Source organism: Geotrypetes seraphini, chromosome 4 (genome assembly GCF_902459505.1).
Source record: "Geotrypetes seraphini chromosome 4, aGeoSer1.1, whole genome shotgun sequence".
NCBI lineage: Eukaryota > Metazoa > Chordata > Amphibia > Gymnophiona > Dermophiidae > Geotrypetes > Geotrypetes seraphini.
Genome location: NC_047087.1, coordinates 316,248,320 through 316,268,509, shown reverse-complemented (window position 1 = coordinate 316,268,509; position 20,190 = coordinate 316,248,320). Strand labels below are relative to the sequence as shown.

Sequence of the window (20,190 nt, the reverse complement as noted above, 5' to 3'; positions counted from 1 at the left end):
AATTAATGGAGGGTAATTGACTGGGGAAGGGTTTACTGAGAGATTCAGGTAAAGTTCAGGTATCAAAGAGAAGGGTTTTTAGTTTCTTCCGGAATAAGGTATAGCTAGGCTGAGTTCTGATACTTTCTGGGAGGTCGTTCCAAGTTTTCACTCCCAGAAAGGTTAGCATGGAATGAAAAATAAGCCTCTACTGGAGATTTTTTTTGTAGTCGGGAGATTTAGTCGTATTCTGTTAAGGGTTCTGCGAGAGGCAGACCATGCCATTGAGAAGAGTTGGATAAGAGGAACTGCTGAAATTCCATGGAGTATGTGGTGAATGATGCATGATATGTTGAAATTTTTTACTTCTGGAGGGTACTGGCAGGAGAAGAAAAGCAGCACTGCCTCAGATTACGTAATTCCTCTCTGCTGCTCTGGGTTTCACTGCTTGAACCATGGAGCTGTACGGTGTCCTGCATGGCTCAAAAAATAGTCAGGTCTCAGATGGCCCAAGGCACAGCCTGCATTTCTTTCACTGTCTGATCAGTTGCTGGGGGGGGGGGAGTAGGGAATGGAGGATTGAGAAAGAGGGCTGATGCCGTGGAGTTACAAAGGTGACTGGGGGGGGGGGGGTAGTGTTTGTGTGAAAGAAGGGGCTGGAGATTTTAATTAGAGGATCTGGGGCAGTATGTTGAAGGGGGAGAGATTATTGTTATGACGAGGTTCTGGGGGCAAGCGTGGGATTCTGTGACAGGATCTACAGCTTCTGGGGGAAGAGCAATGTGAAGTTGTGTGTCGGGGGAACTGTGTGTATATTTACAGAAGCTTAAAATCGGCGAATACCTGAGGCAGTGGGAAATGGAAGCAATATGCCCCAGGTCACAAGAAGTGTTGGTGGTAGGAGTGGGATTTGAACCTTGGCCTCTCGGCCCTTTGCTGTAACCATTAGGCCACTTCCTTTGTGATGTATTGTCTGTCCGATTTATAATAGTCTTCTGTACCGCAGATTATATAGAACGCACAGCGATGTGGAGGCCAGAGCATAAAATGCGACAAGTGCCAAGAGTTTAGTTTTGCTACGTCTGAGTGAACCAGTTAAAATACACAATTCCTCTCTGTTCTCCTGTATTGCAGGGCGGTGCAGAATTATCACAGCCTGTGCCTGGTAGTTGCCTTGTTGACTTCTGCATATCAGTCCTGTGCTGTAATCCTTCCAGTTTCTTCTTTGTTTTAAAAAGTACCTTATCAGCGGAGCGCGGTAGCTGCTCTTAGAGGAAATGTAGAGACAGAGATGAACAAATAAGGTGCAGGTGAGATCCTTTTATTAGACTCTAATGTAATAACATGTCTGACAGGCGTTTGAGAGCTGCCTTAGGCTAGTGGTTTGTCAGTAAATTAATATGACATTATAAAGAAATAACAAACATACCCACCCCTTTTTACAAAACCGCGCAAGAGGGTTTTACCACCGGCCGGCGCGTTGAGAGCTCTGCGCTGCTCCGACGCTCACAGGAACTATGACCGTGGGAGCAGCGCAGAGCATTGAGTGTGCCAGCCAGCGCTAAAAACCTCTTGTGTGGTTTTGAAAGGGGGGGGGGCATCGTTCTGTTAGAAAGTTTGCTTACATCTCAAGGTCTTTCTAGAGCAGTATTACACAAGTTCCTCTCTGATATCGTATGCTCGTGTGGGAGAGACAGCCAGATAAGGCTGTGTCTGACTTATTGTTTGGGATTTATTAGCTGCTTTTATGAAGAGATTCACCCAGGGCGGTGTACGGCTAGTACAGTATAATTCAACATAAAGAAAGACCAAATAGAAACACAAATGCAGTGAACGAGGGAGAATTAAAATCAGTGTTTAAAACTTAATAATAAGGACGACTATGAAACAGTTTCAGAAATATATTTATTAACAGCAGATATAGGGGGAAGAGTGTGGTGCAGGGGTTAAAGCTACGGCCTCGGCACCCTGGGTTCAAAGCCACGCTGCTCCTTGTGACCCTGGGCAAGTCACTTAATCCCCCCATTGCCCCAGGTACATTAGATACTGTAGATTGTGAGCCCACCAGGGCAGAAAGGAAAAAACGCTTGAGTACCTGAATAAATTCATGTAAACTGTTCTGAGCTCCCCTGGGAGAACAGTATAGAAAACTGAATAAATAAATATGATGTGGAGCCATGAAACTTACAAGTTATTCCACACTTTTCGTTTCAATGAGGCAAATGCATCTAGCAAATGGGCACAAGTATAGGGAAACCAAGCCATTGTGACATCACTGATGAGGTTGACTCTTAGGCATTGGTGGAATGAGGCATTATGACATCACAATAGGAGGGGCTGGGAAAGGTTCTCAGCCTAACCAAGAAGAGAATGATGTGGAGCCATGAAACTTACAAGTTATTCCACACTTTTCGTTTCAATGAGGCAAATGCATCTAGCAAATGGGCACAAGTATAGGGAAACCAAGCCATTGTGACATCACTGATGAGGTTGGCTCTTAGGCATTGGTGGAATGAGGCATTATGACATCACAATAGGAGGGGCTGGGAAAGGTTCTCAGCCTAACCAAGAAGAGAATGAGGTGGAGCCATGAAACTTACAAGTTATTCCACACTTTTCGTTTCAATGAGGCAAATGCATCTAGCAAATGGGCCCAAGTATAGGGAAACTAAGCCATTGTGACATCACTGATGAGGTTGGCTCTTAGGCATTGGTGGAATGAGGCATTATGACATCACAATAGGAGGGGCTGGGAAAGGTTCTCAGCCTAACCAAGAAGAGAATGAGGTGGAGCCATGAAACTTACAAGTTATTCCACACTTTTCGTTTCAATGAGGCAAATGCATCTAGCAAATGGGCCCAAGTATAGGGAAACCAAGCCATTGTGACATCACTGATGAGGTTGTCTCTTAGGCATTGGTGGAATGAGGCATTATGACATCACAATAGGAGGGGCTGGGAAAGGTTCTCAGCCTAACCAAGAAGAGAATGAGGTGGAGCCATGAAACTTACAAGTTATTCCACACTTTTCGTTTCAATGAGGCAAATGCATCTAGCAAATGGGCACAAGTATAGGGAAACCAAGCCATTGTGACATCACTGATGAGGTTGGCTCTTAGGCATTGGTGGAATGAGGCATTATGACATCACAATAGGAGGGGCTGGGAAAGGTTCTCAGCCTAACCAAGAAGAACATAAGAACATAAGCAGTGCCTCTGCTGGGTCAGACCACAGGTCCATCCTGCCCAGCAGTCCGCTCCCGCGGTGGCCAAAAACAGGTCAAGGCCTGTCTGAATCATCAGAAGGGCTCCCCTGCCACCTTGGTTTCCCATTTAAGTTCTGCCCTCCTATCGAAGTCCTAGCCCTCCGGTCTTGCACATGCACGACCAGGTTGGTTTACTCAGTACCCCACGATCCCTCTATCCCTCAGGAATCCATCCAATCCCTGCTTGAATCCCTGTACCGTACTCTGCCTGATCACTTCCTCCGGTAGCGCATTCCAAGTGTCCACTACCCTTTGGGTGAAAAAGAACTTCCTTGCATTTGTTTTGAACCTGTCTCCCTTCAGTTTCTCAGAATGCCCCCTCGTATTTGCTGTCCCCTTCAGTCTGAAGAATCTGTCCCTATCCACCCTCTCTATGCCCCTCATGATCTTGAAGGTCTCTATCATATCTCCCCTGAGTCTCCTTTTCTCCAGAGAGAAGAGCCCCAGCCTATCCAGCCTCTCGGCGTACGAGCAGTGTTCCAGCCCTTTTACCATTTTTGTTGCTCTCCTTTGGACTCTCTCAAGTACCGCCATGTCCTTCTTGAGGTGCGGTGACCAATACTGGACGCAGTATTCCAGATGCGGACGTACCATCGCTCGATACAATGGCATGATGACTTCCCGTGTTCTGGTTGTTATGCCCTTCTTTATGATGCCCAGCATCCTGTTGGCTTTTTTCGAGGCTGCTGCGCACTGTGCAGATGGCTTCAGTGATGCATCCACCAGCACACCCAAGTCTCTCTCGAGTCTGCTGTCTCCCAACAATACCCCCCCCAATTTGTAGTTGAACAACGGGTTCTTTTTCCCTATATGCATGACCTTGCATTTGTCTACGTTGAAGCGCATTTGCCATTTGTTTGCCCAGTCTTCCAGCTTGTCCAGGTCCCTTTGTAGGTCCTCACACTCCTCCCTGGTCCTAACTCTGCCGCACATTTTGGTATCGTCTGCGAATTTTATAACCTCACACTTTGCCTCCTTTTCCAGGTCATTGATGAATATGTTAAAGAGTAAAGGCCCCAGCACCGATCCTTGTGGCACACCGCTCGTGACTCCCCGCCAGTCAGAATATTGGCCCTTTACTCCAACCCTCTGCAGTCTACCCGACAGCCAGTGCTTGATCCATCTGTGCACATCCCCTCCCACCCCGTGGCTCCACAGCTTCTTAAGTAGCCTTTCATGTGGCACCTTGTCGAAAGCCTTTTGAAAATCGAGGTAAATGATGTCTATGGGCTCCCCATTGTCCATCCGGCTGCTTATTCCCTCAAAGAAGTACAGAAGGTTCGTTAGGCACGACCTTCCCTTACAGAATCCGTGCTGGCTTGTTCTCAGTAGGCCATTCCTCTCGATGTGCTCACAAATGCCGTCCTTGATCATAGCTTCCACCATCTTCCCTATTATTGAAGTCAGGTTCACCGGCCTGTAGTTCCCGGGGTCACCCCTCGATCCCTTCTTGAAGATCGGTGTGACATTTGCCAATTTCCAGTCCTCTGGCACCTCACCAGTTTTCAAGGATAGGTTGCAAACATGTTGGATTGTTCCCGCTATTTCCTGTCTTAGTTCTTTCAGCACCCTTGGGTGGATCCCGTCCGGGCCCGGTGATTTGCCGCATTTTAACCTGTCTATCTGTTTGAGGACATCCTCCCTACTTACCTCTATGTGCTCTAATTTTTCAGCCTGTTCCCCACTCATGAGCTCCTCTGAGTCCGGTATATTAGATGTGTCTTCGCTCGTGAAAACCGACGAGAAGAACGTGTTCAACCTCTCAGCTACCTTTTTATCCTCCTTAATCACTCCCTTCCTGTCCCCATCGTCCAACGGCCCTACCTCCTCTCTCGCTGGTCGCTTCCCTTTAACGTAACTGAAGAATGCCTTGAAGTTTTTCGCCTCCTTGGCCAGCCCCTCTTCGTATTTCTCTTTTGCTTTTCTAACCTCCCGGTGGCATTCCTTTTGGCATTTCCTGTGCGCCTGGCGATTTTCCTCTGTTGGGTCCTCTTTCCATCTCCGGAAAGATACCTTTTTGTCCTTTATCGCCCTCTTTACTTCTATTGACATCCAAACCGGGTCCTTTGATCGCTTGTTCTTGCAGCCTTTCCTGAAATTGGGGACGTACATTCTCTGTGCTTCCTGCAGGGTGTCCCTAAATAGGGTCCAGGCGCTTCCCACAGTCTCCATCCTCAAGATGTTTCTGAGCTTCCTCCCCACCATTTCCCTCATAGCAGCGTAGTTCCCTTTTTTGAAGTTCAACGCAGTTGTTGCGGTCCTCCTAACTATGGGTGTCCCTCTTTCTAATGTGAATCTGATCGTGTTATGATCACTGTTGCCTAGTGGTCCTCCCACTTCTACCCCTTTTGCAGGCCCCCCTAATCCGTTTAGGATGAGGTCAAGAGTAGCACCCCCTCGCGTCGGTTCTTTGACTAGTTGCTCCATGAAGCAGTCCTTCACAGCTTCTACAAATCCTGTCTCCCTAGTGCAGTTGGAGTGACCCGTACTCCAGTCTATCCCTGGGTAGTTGAAGTCCCCCATCACTGTTACACTTCCAGTCCTGCACTCCTGTCTCAATTCCGCTTCCAAGTCGTGTCCGACTCCCTCTGGCGTACCAGGTGGTCGATAGTACAGCCCCAGTTTAATGCTCGCACCCTTGTTTCCCGGTAATTTGAGAATGAGGTGGAGCCATGAAACTTACAAGTTATTCCACACTTTTCGTTTCAATGAGGCAAATGCATCTAGCAAATGGGCACACGTCTAGGGAAACCAAGCCATTGTGACATCACTGATGAGGTTGGCTCTTAGGCATTGGTGGAATGAGGCATTATGACATCACAATAGGAAGGACTACTGAAAAGTTCTCAGCCTAACCAAAAAGAGAATGGGGAGAGTGTGGCGCAGTGGTTAAAGCTACAGCCTCAGCACCTCGAGGCTGTGAGTTCAAACCCACACTACTCCTTGTGACCCTGGGCAAGTCACTTAATCCCCCCCATCGCCCCAGGTACATTAGATAGGTTGTGAGCCCACAGGGAAAATGCTTGAATACCTGAATAAAAATTCATGTAAACTGTTCTGGGCACCCTGGGGAGAACGGTATAGAAAATTGAATAAAAAATATATAATACACACTAAAAGGGAGACATAATGAGTACAAATCAGAACCTTCAAATAACAGATATTGACGCTAATGCTTTTCTATAATATGTGCCGCTGCCTCCCATTCAGACTCTGGGGTGGGGTGGGTCGTGCTAGGGTGGCAAGATATAAGCTTTATTCTCTGGCTGTCCTGTTGTCAAAGGAGACGATACTCTCAGAGGCAGTTTCCTTCTCCTCCTCCCCCCCCCCAGCTTAAAAAATAAAAACTGTCTGAATTAGCATTTAGCTAAAGGTCTTGAGGCCCCCACCTCGGCCGTCCAGTGAAACAGAACCCTGAGCTGGCCAGCTCGAAAATGCGCTGAGTCTGCTACAGGAAACTGCTTTTCGTTGGAATCGTAATCTTGTCCTGTTTGCAGGCATCACCTGATCTTGGCTGAGTCGGAGTGTTTCTGTGTGTTGACGGTCTGTCCTTGGCGCAGGAACAAAATGCTAGTGAGTTTGTGTTAGTGAAGACTCTGGTTTTAGGAACTTGTTGGTCTTTATTATGTGGCTGACAAGGGGATAATCTTCTTGCATTCTACACGGACTTAATCTCTGTCTCATTTGGTTCCTGCGAGTGAGGACTTGGCATTTTTGTTTAGTCTTAAAAGTGTGCTCTCAGCTGCTTCCTGTAAAGTGTTAGAAAGCCTACGGAGCAAATATGGATCTTTGACACACGCAAGCCTCGGTCACAGCTGGGACCGGTGGTGATCAATTTGTAAAATAATCCAGATACAGTAGACTCTCAATTAACCGGCATCCATGGGAATTGGTAAATGCTGGATAAGTATAGTTTCTGGTTACTCGAGAGTTACTATTAAAAAATAGGACCTCACTACTCGACAAGACAGGAAGGTGGAACAGTGGTCTAAGTCAGTGTTCTTCAACCTTTTTACACCCGTGGACCGGCAGAAATAAAAGAATTATTTTGTGGACCGGCAAACTACTAGGACTAAAATTTAAAAACCCCACTTACGCCCCATCTCCACGAGCTCGGTCCCCGCAAACCATCTGATCCCATCTGCACAAGCCGCAATTATGATTTTATATTGAACGTATTTTATTAAAGTATAAAAAGAAACAATATTCTGAACAATTGTGATTTTATAAATACAAATATACAGAGCACAGACCAACAAAACCCCTGTCTCCCCTCCCCTTCACATATCCCCTCTACTATCAAGAAAACTGAACAAGCCAAGTTATTATAGAATGCTACATAGAAATATCATGCTAACAGAATACTGCAGTCCCCAGTTATGTCTCTAGCAGGATATATATTTCAAATCTGATATATTCCAAATCTGATATATTCTAATGACAAAATAGGAATAAAATTATTTTTTTCTACCTTTTGTTGTCTCTGGTTTCTGCTTTCATCTTCTTTTCACTTTTTTCCTTCCAGCATCTGCCCGTTCCATCCAATGTCTGCCCTCTCCCCCTTCCATATGTATCTGACTTCTTTCTGTGCCCCTCTTCCCTGTCCATCCAGCCTGTTCCTCCTCTCTCCTTTTTACTTCATTCATTCCAGCTTCACTGCCTTCTTCATTTTTATCTCTCCTACACCAGATCTAGCATCTTTATCCCTCTCTCATTTCTCTGCTGACCCCCTTTCCAGCATCAATGTCTCTCTACTTTCTCATTCCTCTCTCTCCCCTTTCCCTCATCTGATCTCTCCATTCCACCCTGATCCCCTTCCCCTCCTGTAATCTCCCTGCCAGCTGTTTCCTTCCTTTTTTCTTTCTCCCTTCCCTCCTTCCTTTTTTCCTTTTCCCTTCCCTCCTCCCTCTATCCAACATTAACTCTCTTCCCATCCCTTACCCTCCTCCCCTCCCAGCAGCATCTCTCCTTATTCTCCCTTCCCTCCTCCCTCTATCCAACATTAACTCTCTTCCCATCCCTTTCCCTCCTCCCCTCCCAGCAGCATCTCTCCTTATTCTCCCTTTCCTCCTCCCTCTATCCAACATTAACTCTCTTCCCATCCCTTTCCCTCCTCCCCTTCCAGCAGCATCTCTCCTTCTTCTCCCTTCCCTCCTCCCTCTATCCAACATTAACTCTCTTCCCATCCCTTTCCCTCCTCCCCTCCCAGCAGCATCTCTCCTTCTTCTCCCTTCCCTCCTCCCTCTATCCAACATTAACTCTCTTCCCATCCCTTTCCCTCCTCCCCTTCCAGCAGCATCTCTCATTCTTCTCCCTTCCCTCCTCCCTCTATCCAACATTAACTCTCTTCCCATCCCTTTCCCTCCTCCCCTCCCAGCAGCATCTCTCCTTCTTCTCTCTTCCCTCCTCCCTCTATCCAACATTAACTCTCTTCCCATCCCTTTCCCTCCTCCCCTTCCAGCAGCATCTCTCCTTCTCCCTTCCCTCCTCCCTCTATCCAACATTAACTCTCTTCCCATCCCTTTCCCTCCTCCCCTCCCAGCAGCATCTCTCCTTCTAATTCCTTCCAAGTCCAGTAACAGCTCTCCCTTTATCCAGCAGCTTCCCAGCCTCTTACAGTGGCTTCCTCCCCTTCCAGCAGCTCTCAGTATTTGCCTGCAGGAAGTTGCTGGTAAATCACTGCCCTGGCAAGTAGGAGAGCTGGTGGGAGGGGAGACAGCCACTGTGAAGGCTCCCCCGGATCTTGCTCGCACACGCTGACCATCTCCCTCCACCTGCACCTGAATCTGCAGCTCTCTCCGTTCTAATCGCAACTTCCCCGCTGCCCTCTTCAGCAACTCAGCAGGGGCAGCGATCAAGACAGGCTGCCGACGTCGGGACCTTCACTCTCTGAGTCCCGCCTATTTTGTTTCAACTTCTTGTTTCCGAACAGGCGAGACTCACAGAGGGAAGGCTCCGACGTCGGCAGCCTGTCTTGATTGCCTGAGGCTGGGAGGAACATTAGTCAGCAGGAACCGCAGTTGGGAGGAACCGCAGTTGGCAGGAAATTTAACTGCCGACTTGATCTCGCAGGCCTTGTGCGGACCGGCGGTTGAAGAACTGTGGTCTAAGTGACTTACTCCTTAACTCATCGTTATACCAATCATTCAGAAGATCACTGAAAACCCATTTATTTGATAAATTCATTTAAACTTCCTCAAACGATTTCCTCTACGTTTACCTGCATGCTCCTGTCTTCTGATATATATAATTATATCCCATGCATGTTTGTTCACTCCTACTTCATGCTCTTGATATAACTTCGCTGCATTCCTGCAGCCTTTCTTGTTGTAAACCGTCTTGAACGGAAAGGTATGATGGGATATAAATAAAGCTATTATTATTATAATATACTGTAGTTGAATATAAACTGAGATTTTGGACCCCAAAAATGGGCAAAAAATGGGAGTCTCGGTGTATAGTCGAGCCCCCCATTGTTACTAATGTCCTCCCAGCAATTTACCATCCGATATGACATCCTCCAAAGTGCGTATACCTGCCTTCATCCAATGCTTCCAGATGATTTACTTTTTTACGTAGGGTTGGATTCTTGGGGGGTTTAGGCGGTGGGGGGGGGGGGGCAGTGGGTAATATCCATGAGCTCTCCCGGGATCCCTATGGGATTACTGGGAGGTGGGGTTCCCTTTGCTCTTTTTTATAGTTTTTGGTCTTAGGGGGGGAAAGTTGGGATGGGGCGGGAGGGTAAGGTCATATTGTTAAACTGATTGATGGCTAAGGTACTTCTCTGTATCTTAGCTGTTATACAAGGATGCATGTGTTATGGTTTCCTATGTCATTATTGTTGGCGTTGGTTGTCATCAATAAAAATTGTTTCAACCTAACATAACAAGTTCAATACAACAGGGTAAAAATAAAATACTAAACTAAAACTTAATTTTGTAGACCAGGTCATCAAGCAAAAGGTGCTCGACTCGGTTTACAATAATGTAAGTATAGTACTTAAATATGGAAGAAGAACGTAATCTAGAATGGCTTAGTTTCCAAAGTGTTTAGTAAACAAGAAAGTTTTCAGAGCTTTCCAAAATAAAACGAAGGGGCCTAGACTTCTAAGTAAAAGCGGTAACTCTTTCCAGAGCTCAGGTAGTTTGAAAATGAAACAGTGGGTGAATCTCTTGAAAGATTTGTTTTTACCCCTAAGGGCGGCATCATCCAATGAGTGAACATGGAGTGACGCACTGGACAGAAACGTAGCTTAGAAAGAAACAGTGTGACCCCTTACGTTTGTACGGAATCTATCCCCTTTCAACTTTAGAGAGTGCCCTCTCGTTCTCCCTACCTTGGAGAGGGTGAACAACCTGTCCTTATCTACTAAGACTATCCCCTTCAGTACCTTGAATGTTTCAAACATGTCCCCTCTCAATCTCCTCTGTTCAAGGGAGAAGAGGCCCAGTTTCTCTAATGTTTCACTGTACGGCAGCTCCTCCAACCCCTTAACCATCTTAGTTGCTCTTCTTTGAACCCTTTCGAGTAGTACTGTATCCTTCTTCATATACAGTACTACAGACCAGTGAGTCTCACGTCTATAGTGTGTAAACTGATGGAAACACTGATCAAACAGAATATTGACACAATCCTAGATGAAGAAAAACTGCGTGATCCACACCAACACAGGTTCACCCAGGGCAGATCCTGCCAATCTAATCTGATTAGCTTTTTTGACTGGGTTACTAGACAACTGGACGCCGGAGAGTCACTGGACGTGGTATATTTGGACTTCAGTAAGGCATTTGATAGCGTCCCTCATCGAAGATTGCTGAACAAGCTGAAATCGATAGGATTAGGAAACACTCTAACTACATGGATTGGAGATTGGCTGAGCGGTAGACTTCAGAAGGTGGTGGTGAACGGTACCCCATCTGAAGCATCGGACGTGATCAGTGGAGTGCCGCAGGGATCGGTCCTGGGCCCGATTCTATTCAACTTATTCATAAGAGATATGATGCAAGGACTTAGAGGAAGGGTATCACTGTTCGCCGACGCCGCCAAACTTTGCAACATAGTAGGCAGATGCTTATTACCTGATAATATGACACACGACCTACTGCTACTGGAACAATGGTCAAATACTTGGCAGCTAGGCTTCAATGCTAAAAAATGCAAGGTAATGCACCTAGGCAAAAGAAACCCGCGTAGAACTTATGTACTAAATGGTGAGACCTTGATCAGGACCACGGCGGAACGCGATATAGGGGTGATCATTAGCGAGGACATGAAGGTTGCCAATCAAGTGGAGAAGGCTTCCTCCAGGGCAAGACAAATGATGGGGTGTATCCGCAGAGGTTTCGTCAGCAGGAGACCTGAAGTTATGATGCCGTTCTACAGAGCCATGGTGAGGCCCCACTTGGAGTACTGTGTTCAGTTTTGGAGACCACACTACCGAAAGGACGTACTGAGGATCGAGTTGGTTCAGCGAACGGCCACCAGGATGGTCATGGGGCTCAAGGATCTCACGTATGAAGAAAGACTGAAGAAATTGTGGCTGTACTCACTTGAGGAAAGAAGAGAACGGGGAGATATGATTGAAACGTATAAGTACATCACGGGACGCATTGAGTCAGAAGATGATATCTTCTGGCTCATAGGACCCTCAACCACCAGAGGGCACCCGCTGAAAATCAGGGGAGGGAAGTTTCATGGCGACTCCAGGAAGTACTTCTTCACCGAAAGAGTGGTGGATCATTGGAACAGACTCCCACTCCAGGTGATAAAGGCCAGCAGCGTAACGGATTTTAAGAAAAAATGGGATACTCACGTGGGATCTTTAAGGGAGTAAATTCAGGGGGGGGGGATACTTGGAATGGGCAGACTTGGTGGGCTACAGCCCTTTTCTGCCGCTTTTTTCTATGTTTCTATACGGCGACCAGTGAGGGTGCACCATGGCCCGGTACAGCGTCATGATAACCTTCTCCGATCTGTTCGTGTTCGCCTTCTTTATCATTCCTATCATTCTGTTCGCCCTTTTCACCGCCGCCGCACATTGGTTTACAGAACAACATCGTGTTCTAAAATGTGGCTGCAGGAGGGTAGAGCGCAGATGGAGAAAACGTAAATGGGAACAAGGTAAAATAAATTGGAGGCTTCCAGCCTCTTCTTGTAAACTGCGCTAGCAGTTTTTAGCGTGGTGAACTGCGCTGAATGGTCCGCGCTGCTTCCGATGCTCATAGGAACTCTATGAGTGTCGAGAGCAGTGCGGGCCATTCAGCGTGGCTCACCGCGCTAAAAACTGCTAGAGCAGTTTAATAGAAGGGGGTGGGGGGGGGGGTTAAGTTTCACGTTATAAATCCTGAACTTAATAAAGCACGAAAGCAGTTTTATGGTGAGAAAATCAGTAGATCTCATACCATGTATTGTTTAAACTTTGAAGATCATTAACCTCACTTCCTAAAAATGAAGAGCCTTCTCAAGTACCAGAAGCTGAAGTTTTAGCAAAATTTTTCTGGATAAAATCACTGTTCCTCTTTTCATTTAGGGGAGTTTTTTTTCCAGTCTCAATTTGTTTGAACTATAAAGTAGTGTTGGATGTGTTGCAGGACTTTTTAGGCCTCTGAATCCCGCTGTGCGCCCAGAGCTAAAAGGGGCATACATAAGAACATAAGTATTGCCTCTGCTGGGTCAGACCAGGGGTCCATCGCGCCCAGCAGCCCGCTCCCGCGGCAGCCCTCCAGATCCTTGACCTGTAAGTTCCCACCACCTGAATTGTTTATGCCCTAATCCTGAAGTACCTTGTATAGTACCCCTCTATCTATACCCTGTAATCCCTTTCTCCTTCAAGAAGTCATCCAAGCCCTTTTTGAATCCCATTATTGTACTCTGTCCTATCACCTCTCCTGGAAGCGCATTCCAGGTGTCCACCACCCTCTGAGTGAAGAAGAACTTCCTAGCATTCGTTCTGACTCTGTCTCCTTTCAATTTTTCTGAATGCCCTCTTGTTTTTGATGTCCCCGCTAGCCTGAAGAATCTGTCCCTCTCTACCTTTCATGATTTTATATGTCTCAATCATGTCCCCTCTAAGTCTCCGCTTTTCCAGGCTAAAGAGCCCCAGCTTCTCCAGCCTTTCGGTATAAGCAAGGTTTTCCATGCCCTTAATCATTTTTGTTGCTCTCCTCTGGACCCTCTCGAGCATCACCATATCCTTCTTAAGGTGCGGTGACCAGTATTGCACGCAGTACTCCAGATGCGGGCGCACCATCGCTCGATACAGCAGCAGGATAACTTCCTTCATTCTGGTAGTGATACCTTTTTTGATAATGCCCAACATTCTGTTCGCCTTTTTTGAGGCCGCTGCACATTGTGCCACTGGCTTCATCGTTGTATCCACCAATACCCCCAAGTCTTTTTCTAGATTGCCTTCCCCCAGTACCCTCCCTCCCATCGTATAGCTGTACATTGGGTTTCCTTTCCCTATGTGCAAGACTTTACATTTCTCTACATTGAAGCTCATCTGCCATCTTTTTGCCCACTCACCCAGTTTGTTCAGGTCACTTTGTAGATCTTTGCATTCCTCAACAGTTCTGACCCTACTGGAGAGTTTTGTGTCGTCTGCGAATTTTATAACTTCGCACTTCGTCCCTGTTTCCAGATCATTAATGAATATATTGAACAACAACGGTCCCAGCACTGACCCCTGTGGGACACCACTCGTGACCCCTTTCCAGTCAGAGTAGCGTCCCTTTACTCCTACCCTCTGCTTCCTGTCCGCCAGCCAATTTTTGACCCATCTGTGCACGTCCCCTTCCACCCTGTGACTCCACAGCTTCCTTAGTAGGCGCTCGTGGGGTATCTTGTCAAAAGCTTTTTGGAAATCCAGATATACGATGTCTATAAGGTCACCTTTGTCCAGTTGTTTACTTATCCCTTCAAAGAAATGCAGTAGGTTCGTTTGGCATGATCTTCCTTTACAGAAACCATGCTGGCTTGTTCTCAACAGATTATTTTTTTCTATGTGTTCATTGATACTTTCCTTGAGGAGTGGTTAGGGCAGTATGTGGGTGGGATGAGGGTGATAATCAAATGTTTTACTAGACATCCTGAACTAAACATAAACATTGTGACAATGTAAAAGCAGGTATAAGTGCCATAAAGGTATACAAAGTGACCAGATAACTACTACTACTAATTATTTTTATAGTGCAACCAGACGCACGCAGCACTGTACAGAGTCACAGAGACTAAGAAAACTGTCCTCACTGCAGAGACAAAGTAAAGACCCACACACACTCACACAGTGTTCACTGACCCCCCCCCCCCACCTTATAAGAACATAAGAATAGCCTTACTGGGTCAGACCAATGGTCCATCAAGCTCAGTAGCCCGTTCTCACGGTGGCCAATCCAGGTCACTAGGACCTGGCCAAAACCCAAGGTGTAGCAATTTTCCATGCTACTGATCCAGAGCAAGCAGTGGCTTCCCCCATGTCTTTCTCAATAACAGACTATGGACTTTTCCTCCAGGAACTTGTCCAAACCTTTCTTAAAACCAGCTACGCTATCCGCTCTTACCACATTCTCTGGCAACGGCATCCAGAGCTTAACTATTCTCTGAGTGAAAATTTTTTTCCTCCTATTGGTTTTAAAAGTATTTCCCTGTAACTTCGAGTGTCCCATAGTCTTTGTAATTTTTGACAGAGCGAAAAATTGATCCACTTGTACCCACTCAGGATTTTGTAGACTTCCATCATCGTTGACAACACCATTGGCTTCCTGTATAATTTAAGATCCTTTGTATATCTACCCCTTCCTATCTGGCATCCTTGGTTGTACCCTATAGGCCAGCCCATGTTTTGCATTTCATGGCTGCTAATCGTTTCTTTACTCCCTCTTTCTTCCTTGCGCTTGGAGTCCATACTTCGCTCTGCGTTCTTTTCCACTGTTCTTTTCCCCTGGAACTCCATTACAGTTACAGTTAGTTAATTTATTTGATGTACTGCCATTTTTAACAAAAAAGTCAAATCAAAGCAGCGAACAATAAATAAAAACAGTGGACAATATTTAAAATAAAAGAATAAACAAACAAATTAACCAAACTAGACACAAGAGGACAAAAAGGGCAGGAAAGGTTGACCATATCTTAAGGGAAAAACACGCAGGATAGGAACAAGAGGGTAGGAGGAGACAGAAAGAAAAAGAAAAGATAAGCGTAAGATATATGGTATGGAGAACTTGGAATATGAAGAACGACTTAAGAGACTAGGATTTTTCTCCCTTGAGAAAAGGGGACTGCGAGGGGATATGATCGAGACTTTCAAAATACTGAAAGGAATCGACAAAATAGAGCAGGAAAAAAAATGATTTACAATGTCCAATGTGACACGGACAAGAGAGGATATGGACTGAAGCTAAGGGGGGACAAGTCCAGGACAAATATCAGGAAGTTCTGCTTCACGCAACGAGTGGTGGACACCTGGAATGCTCTCCCAGAGGACGTTATTGCGGAATCCACCGTTCTAGGATTTAAAAGCAAACTAGATGCACATCTCTTTACGAGAGGCATAGAGGGATATGGGTGACTAAAATTACGCCTCCGCGTGTGCGGATCGCCGGACTTGATGGACCGAAGGTCTGATCCAGAGATGGCGGTTCTTATGTTCTTATATTGACTACCTGGTCACAAGTAATATGAAAAAGTTACAAGGAAGTGAACTATCTAGTCAGTATTATGAGAAAATATTGCAGATAAAGACTCCCTAAGGGCTCCTTTTATGAAGGTGATTTTTCTGTTCCCTCGGATCTTTCTACAGAACCCTCCCATCTGCAGTTTAAGGTTTCTTCCTCAGATGTACTTTTTATCGTGGCATTTGTTGACAATGTACAAGTTAGGTCCTTTCTTCCTGTGAAGTTTTCTATCTAGTTCCTTTTTTTTTTTTTACTTGTGAACCTCTTTGATTTGTGATGTGAAAGTCGGTTTACCAAATATGAATAAACTAAATTGTATGCCTTATCTAAAACCTTCCTTCTGCCTGGGTCAGATGAGTGGCTTTTTGGAACTGTTTGTTTGGTTTTGTTTTTTAAAAAAATATTTTTATTAAAGGATCAATGCACAAGAGAAAATACAAAAAGCAATCATTTCCTGGACATTCTAGAGCCAGAGATTGAAATATGTTTATATCTACCTCTGTGGCTCTTTTCACTAATATGCACTACTGTTTAAGTACAAGCTAGTATATTTTGTTTTTCAGTAATGTATGTTAATTATTTGGGGGACAGATTGTGGTCTTTTGGTTTGCTGAAATGTTTGATGTATTTTTGTATTGATGTGTTTATTGCATTTGTCGTGTTTTTTTTGTGATTTTATTATGTTATTTTTGCAATCCACATAGAATTGCAGGAGCCCCCTGGGACAGACAGGGAAAATGCTTGAAGTACCTGCATGTAAAAACCACTTTGAGTGTGGTTGTCAAACTACAATAAGATGGTATACAAGTCCCAATCCCTTTCCCTCTTACAAAGCCCTGCGGCAAAAGCCCCGAAGCCCTTTAAATCGCTGTGGGCTTCGGGGCAGTTACCACAGCGGCAGCTGCTAGCACGGCTTTGTAAAAAGGGGAGGGGGAGGGGGGGAAGAGAATCCGACACTGCCCGAACAAGGTTTTGTTGGGGAAAAGGCAGTAGTGGCTGAGTATCATCTCAAGTACTGGAAGCTCAGCATTGAAGAAAAGAGTAGCCCGAGAGCCCGTCTCGACGGGCGAAGGATAACACGGGGCTGGGAGCCCTATGCCGCCCGTGTTGTCATGGAAGCAGAGGAGGGAATGGTTGTTTAAAAAAAAAAAAAAAAAAAAAAGTTGTTTTTAGTGAGGGGGGAGACGTGCGCCGATAAGATGGTGCGTGATTGGGTGTATGGGGAGAAGTGGGCGGTACCGGAGGAGGTGTTAAAATCCGGGAACTTGGAGGACTCGGTTTTTTCAGGGTCCTCCAGGGCGGCTTTTGCCCCGCCCACCCACCCTTTATTGGTGGCCTTTGTAGCTCGGGAAGGCGGGTCTCCCGAGCTACTGGGTGCTGGGGCTCATCCGGCGATGAGCGGAGGGACGGCTGGGAGCCGTGTCTTGGGGTCTACTGACCTGGTTAAAAGGGCATGAGGTCATTGCACCCCTCAGACTCTTGCTGTTCATGGCGGGGGCGGGGGCCATTTATGGATGATTACACCGGGTAGCTCGGGAGGAGCTGGCAGATCTTGTGATATGGAAGTTACTGTGTTAAGGATGTTAATTTATGCAAATTAATTTAATTGTTCTGGTTAATAAATTGAGCTGCGGCTATATTCCAAATTTGTGTGTGGTCTCTGTTATTGGTTCAAGGTATAAGGAGAGGGGGGGTTTAGGGGCGGGAGTAGGGGCTATCCAGATCCCGCAGTTAATACAAGTTTCTGTGAGTGCAAAGTTCTGACACATTGTCATTTATATTGTTTGAAAGACATTATCTTACTGTATTAGGAACATTTTTAATGCACAAAAACTGCTAGGTAGTACAGCAGACCCTCAATATTCACGGGGTTTAGGGGCAGAGCCGGCCCACGAATATTGAAATATCACGGACATTTTTTACGACCGACACTGACCTACCCCCGCCTCCCTCCTGCATCCTGGACCTTCCCCAGACCTTACCTGGTCAAAAGTGAGCAGCATTTTGCATAAAACATTTGAGATCCTTTTCTACCTATGGGCTTCATGAATGGTGATTACTAATGCACAGTGCATTTTTTTTTTTTTTTAAATACTTCTAAAAGGATGAAAAGTCAAACATGGTTAATAACCTCTATAAGCAGGTAGCAGAATGAAGTAGTTTTCCACTTGTGTCATGGAGTAGCGTGTTACATGTATGGCAAATGTGGTCATGCAGAAATATTGGATTAGCTTATGAGCTGTTGGAAGTCTAGCCCCATTCCATTGCTCACTCAAATTCCTTCTTTCCTCTGCTACAGTACGAGAAGGTGCGACAGGAGCGGGATGAAGCGGTCAGAAAACTGGAAGAATTGAATAAAAGTGAGTATGTACAACTCTCGGTCATTATAGCATTTATTTCCACAGGCTGGTTATCTATAGCAGCCATGGGCATGGTCAGCCTAATAAGCGACGCCCAGACAGGTAAGAAGCCAAACTGAGAGGGTCCCAAAGGATATGTCATAAAACAGAAGCAATGCTTTGTCTGCGGCTCCCCCATGCTCTCCTGGCTCTCTTCCTTCCAATGCTCGGTGTGGCACTGTTGGGGGTTTAACGAAGCATTTATCTGCATGCTCCTATCTTGCAGATATTCCTGCACCAGAAGGGAAAGGGCATGGGACTTGATATACTGCCTTCCTGTGGTTACAATCAAAGTGGTTTAATTATTATATGCAGGTATTTATTTTGTACCTGGGGCATTGCAGGGCTAAGTGACTTGCCCAGAGTCGCAAGGAGCTGCAAGCGGGAATCGAACCCAGGTTCTCGGGCTGTTGCACAACCAGTAGGAGGGGGAAAAAAGAAGCAATTTTACTAGTTGAACATTCAATGGTTGAGTGTTGGATAATGAAGCTTTTACTGTAAGTTGTTTATAAGTAATATTACTAAAACCTTCAAATAGTATATTGTCTTATACAAGGCAGATGAATACATTAGATAGAGTGTGAGTCCATCAGGACCGATAAGGAAAATGCTTGAGTACCTGAATGTAAACCACTTAGGCTCTAAGTTAGGGGTGTCAAAGTCCCTCCTCGAGGGCCGTAATCCAGTCGGGTTTTCAGGATTTCCCCAATGAATATGCATTGAAAGCAGTGCATGCACATAGATCTCATGCATATTCATTGGGGAAATCCTGAAAACCCGACTGGATTCCGGCCCTCGAGGACCGACTTTGACACCTGTGCTCTAAGTAGTATATAAATATAAATACTAAAATAAAAAATTTAATAACCTAAAAATATAAAGCGTGAAACAAGAGTACACTTCTCCCCCTCCCCCCTCCCCCGTATTTGTGGTTTCTGCACTCGCGGTTTCGCTTATTTGTGATTTTTCTCACGCTGACTCCTCCCCCAAATTACATCATCCATGAGTGGAGGGGGAGCGCGAGGCAGAGAAAGAGCGCAAGGGAAAGGGCTGGAATACCAAGCGCACGGGGACTGAGAGCTGACAGGGAATGGGCAGGGAGCCTTACCCGGTTCTCGCGGGAAGAGCTGGACGCTGCGGCGGCAGCTGTTCCTGCTCTCCTAAAAGCCAGGCATGGTGCGAGCAGGCGGAGCGGACCTGGAGCTCGGCGCTGCCGCCTCGTTTTCCATCTCGGTTTGCCAGAAATGAGAGGGGGGAGGGAGTTGAGCCAGCTTGAGCTAGGAGCGCGTGCCGCTGCCTGAAAGGATGAGTGGGCGAGACCGAGCCAGGCGCGTAAGCAAGGCGCTTGGTCCTGCTCCAGAGCCCTGGATTTTTCAGCACGGTCAGTCATTGGGGGAAGTCTGATCCTGGCTCTGTGGAGGTTCCCTCCTGGTGTGCACAAGGAAGATGTGTTGGAAGTTATTCATCATTTTCCCAAGGGTTTTTAATAGAAAACTGCAAATAACTTATGAAAAAGTTATTCATGGCTTTCCCGTATTCACGGGTCCGTTCCGCCCCAACCCCTGCGAATATGGGGGAAGAAGTGTAGACATTGTGCCCATTATTGTTACATTTACTGCTGACTAGTAAATAAGTGATATGGCCTGAGGAGCAGTTTACTCCTGGCTCATCCAAATCTGAGTATATATGTACTATAATTCCATGCAAAAAGATGGTGACAGCCTATCCAGGCACAGGCTAGATACATAGGGTGCTAATTTCCAACCCCCCTGCCACCAGCACATATAAGAGAGCTCAGAAGGTCTGATTATGTGACCCCTTTGCTTCAGAGTCTTCATTGGCTCCCGGTTTATTTTAGAATTCAATTTAAATGTGC

The 20,190-nt window shown here is 46.0% G+C and overlaps 1 protein-coding gene across 2 annotated transcripts in view; it reads left to right on the top strand.

Moving 5' to 3' along the window:
* Nucleotides 1–20,190, top strand: part of SHTN1 (shootin 1) — a 229,468-nt gene that overhangs the window by 19,912 nt on the left and 189,366 nt on the right. For both annotated transcript variants that reach the window (XM_033943623.1, XM_033943621.1), the window contains exon 3: nucleotides 18,215–18,275. In XM_033943623.1, the coding sequence (XP_033799514.1) occupies nucleotides 18,215–18,275 (61 nt within the window). The remainder of the gene's footprint in view (nucleotides 1–18,214; nucleotides 18,276–20,190) is intronic.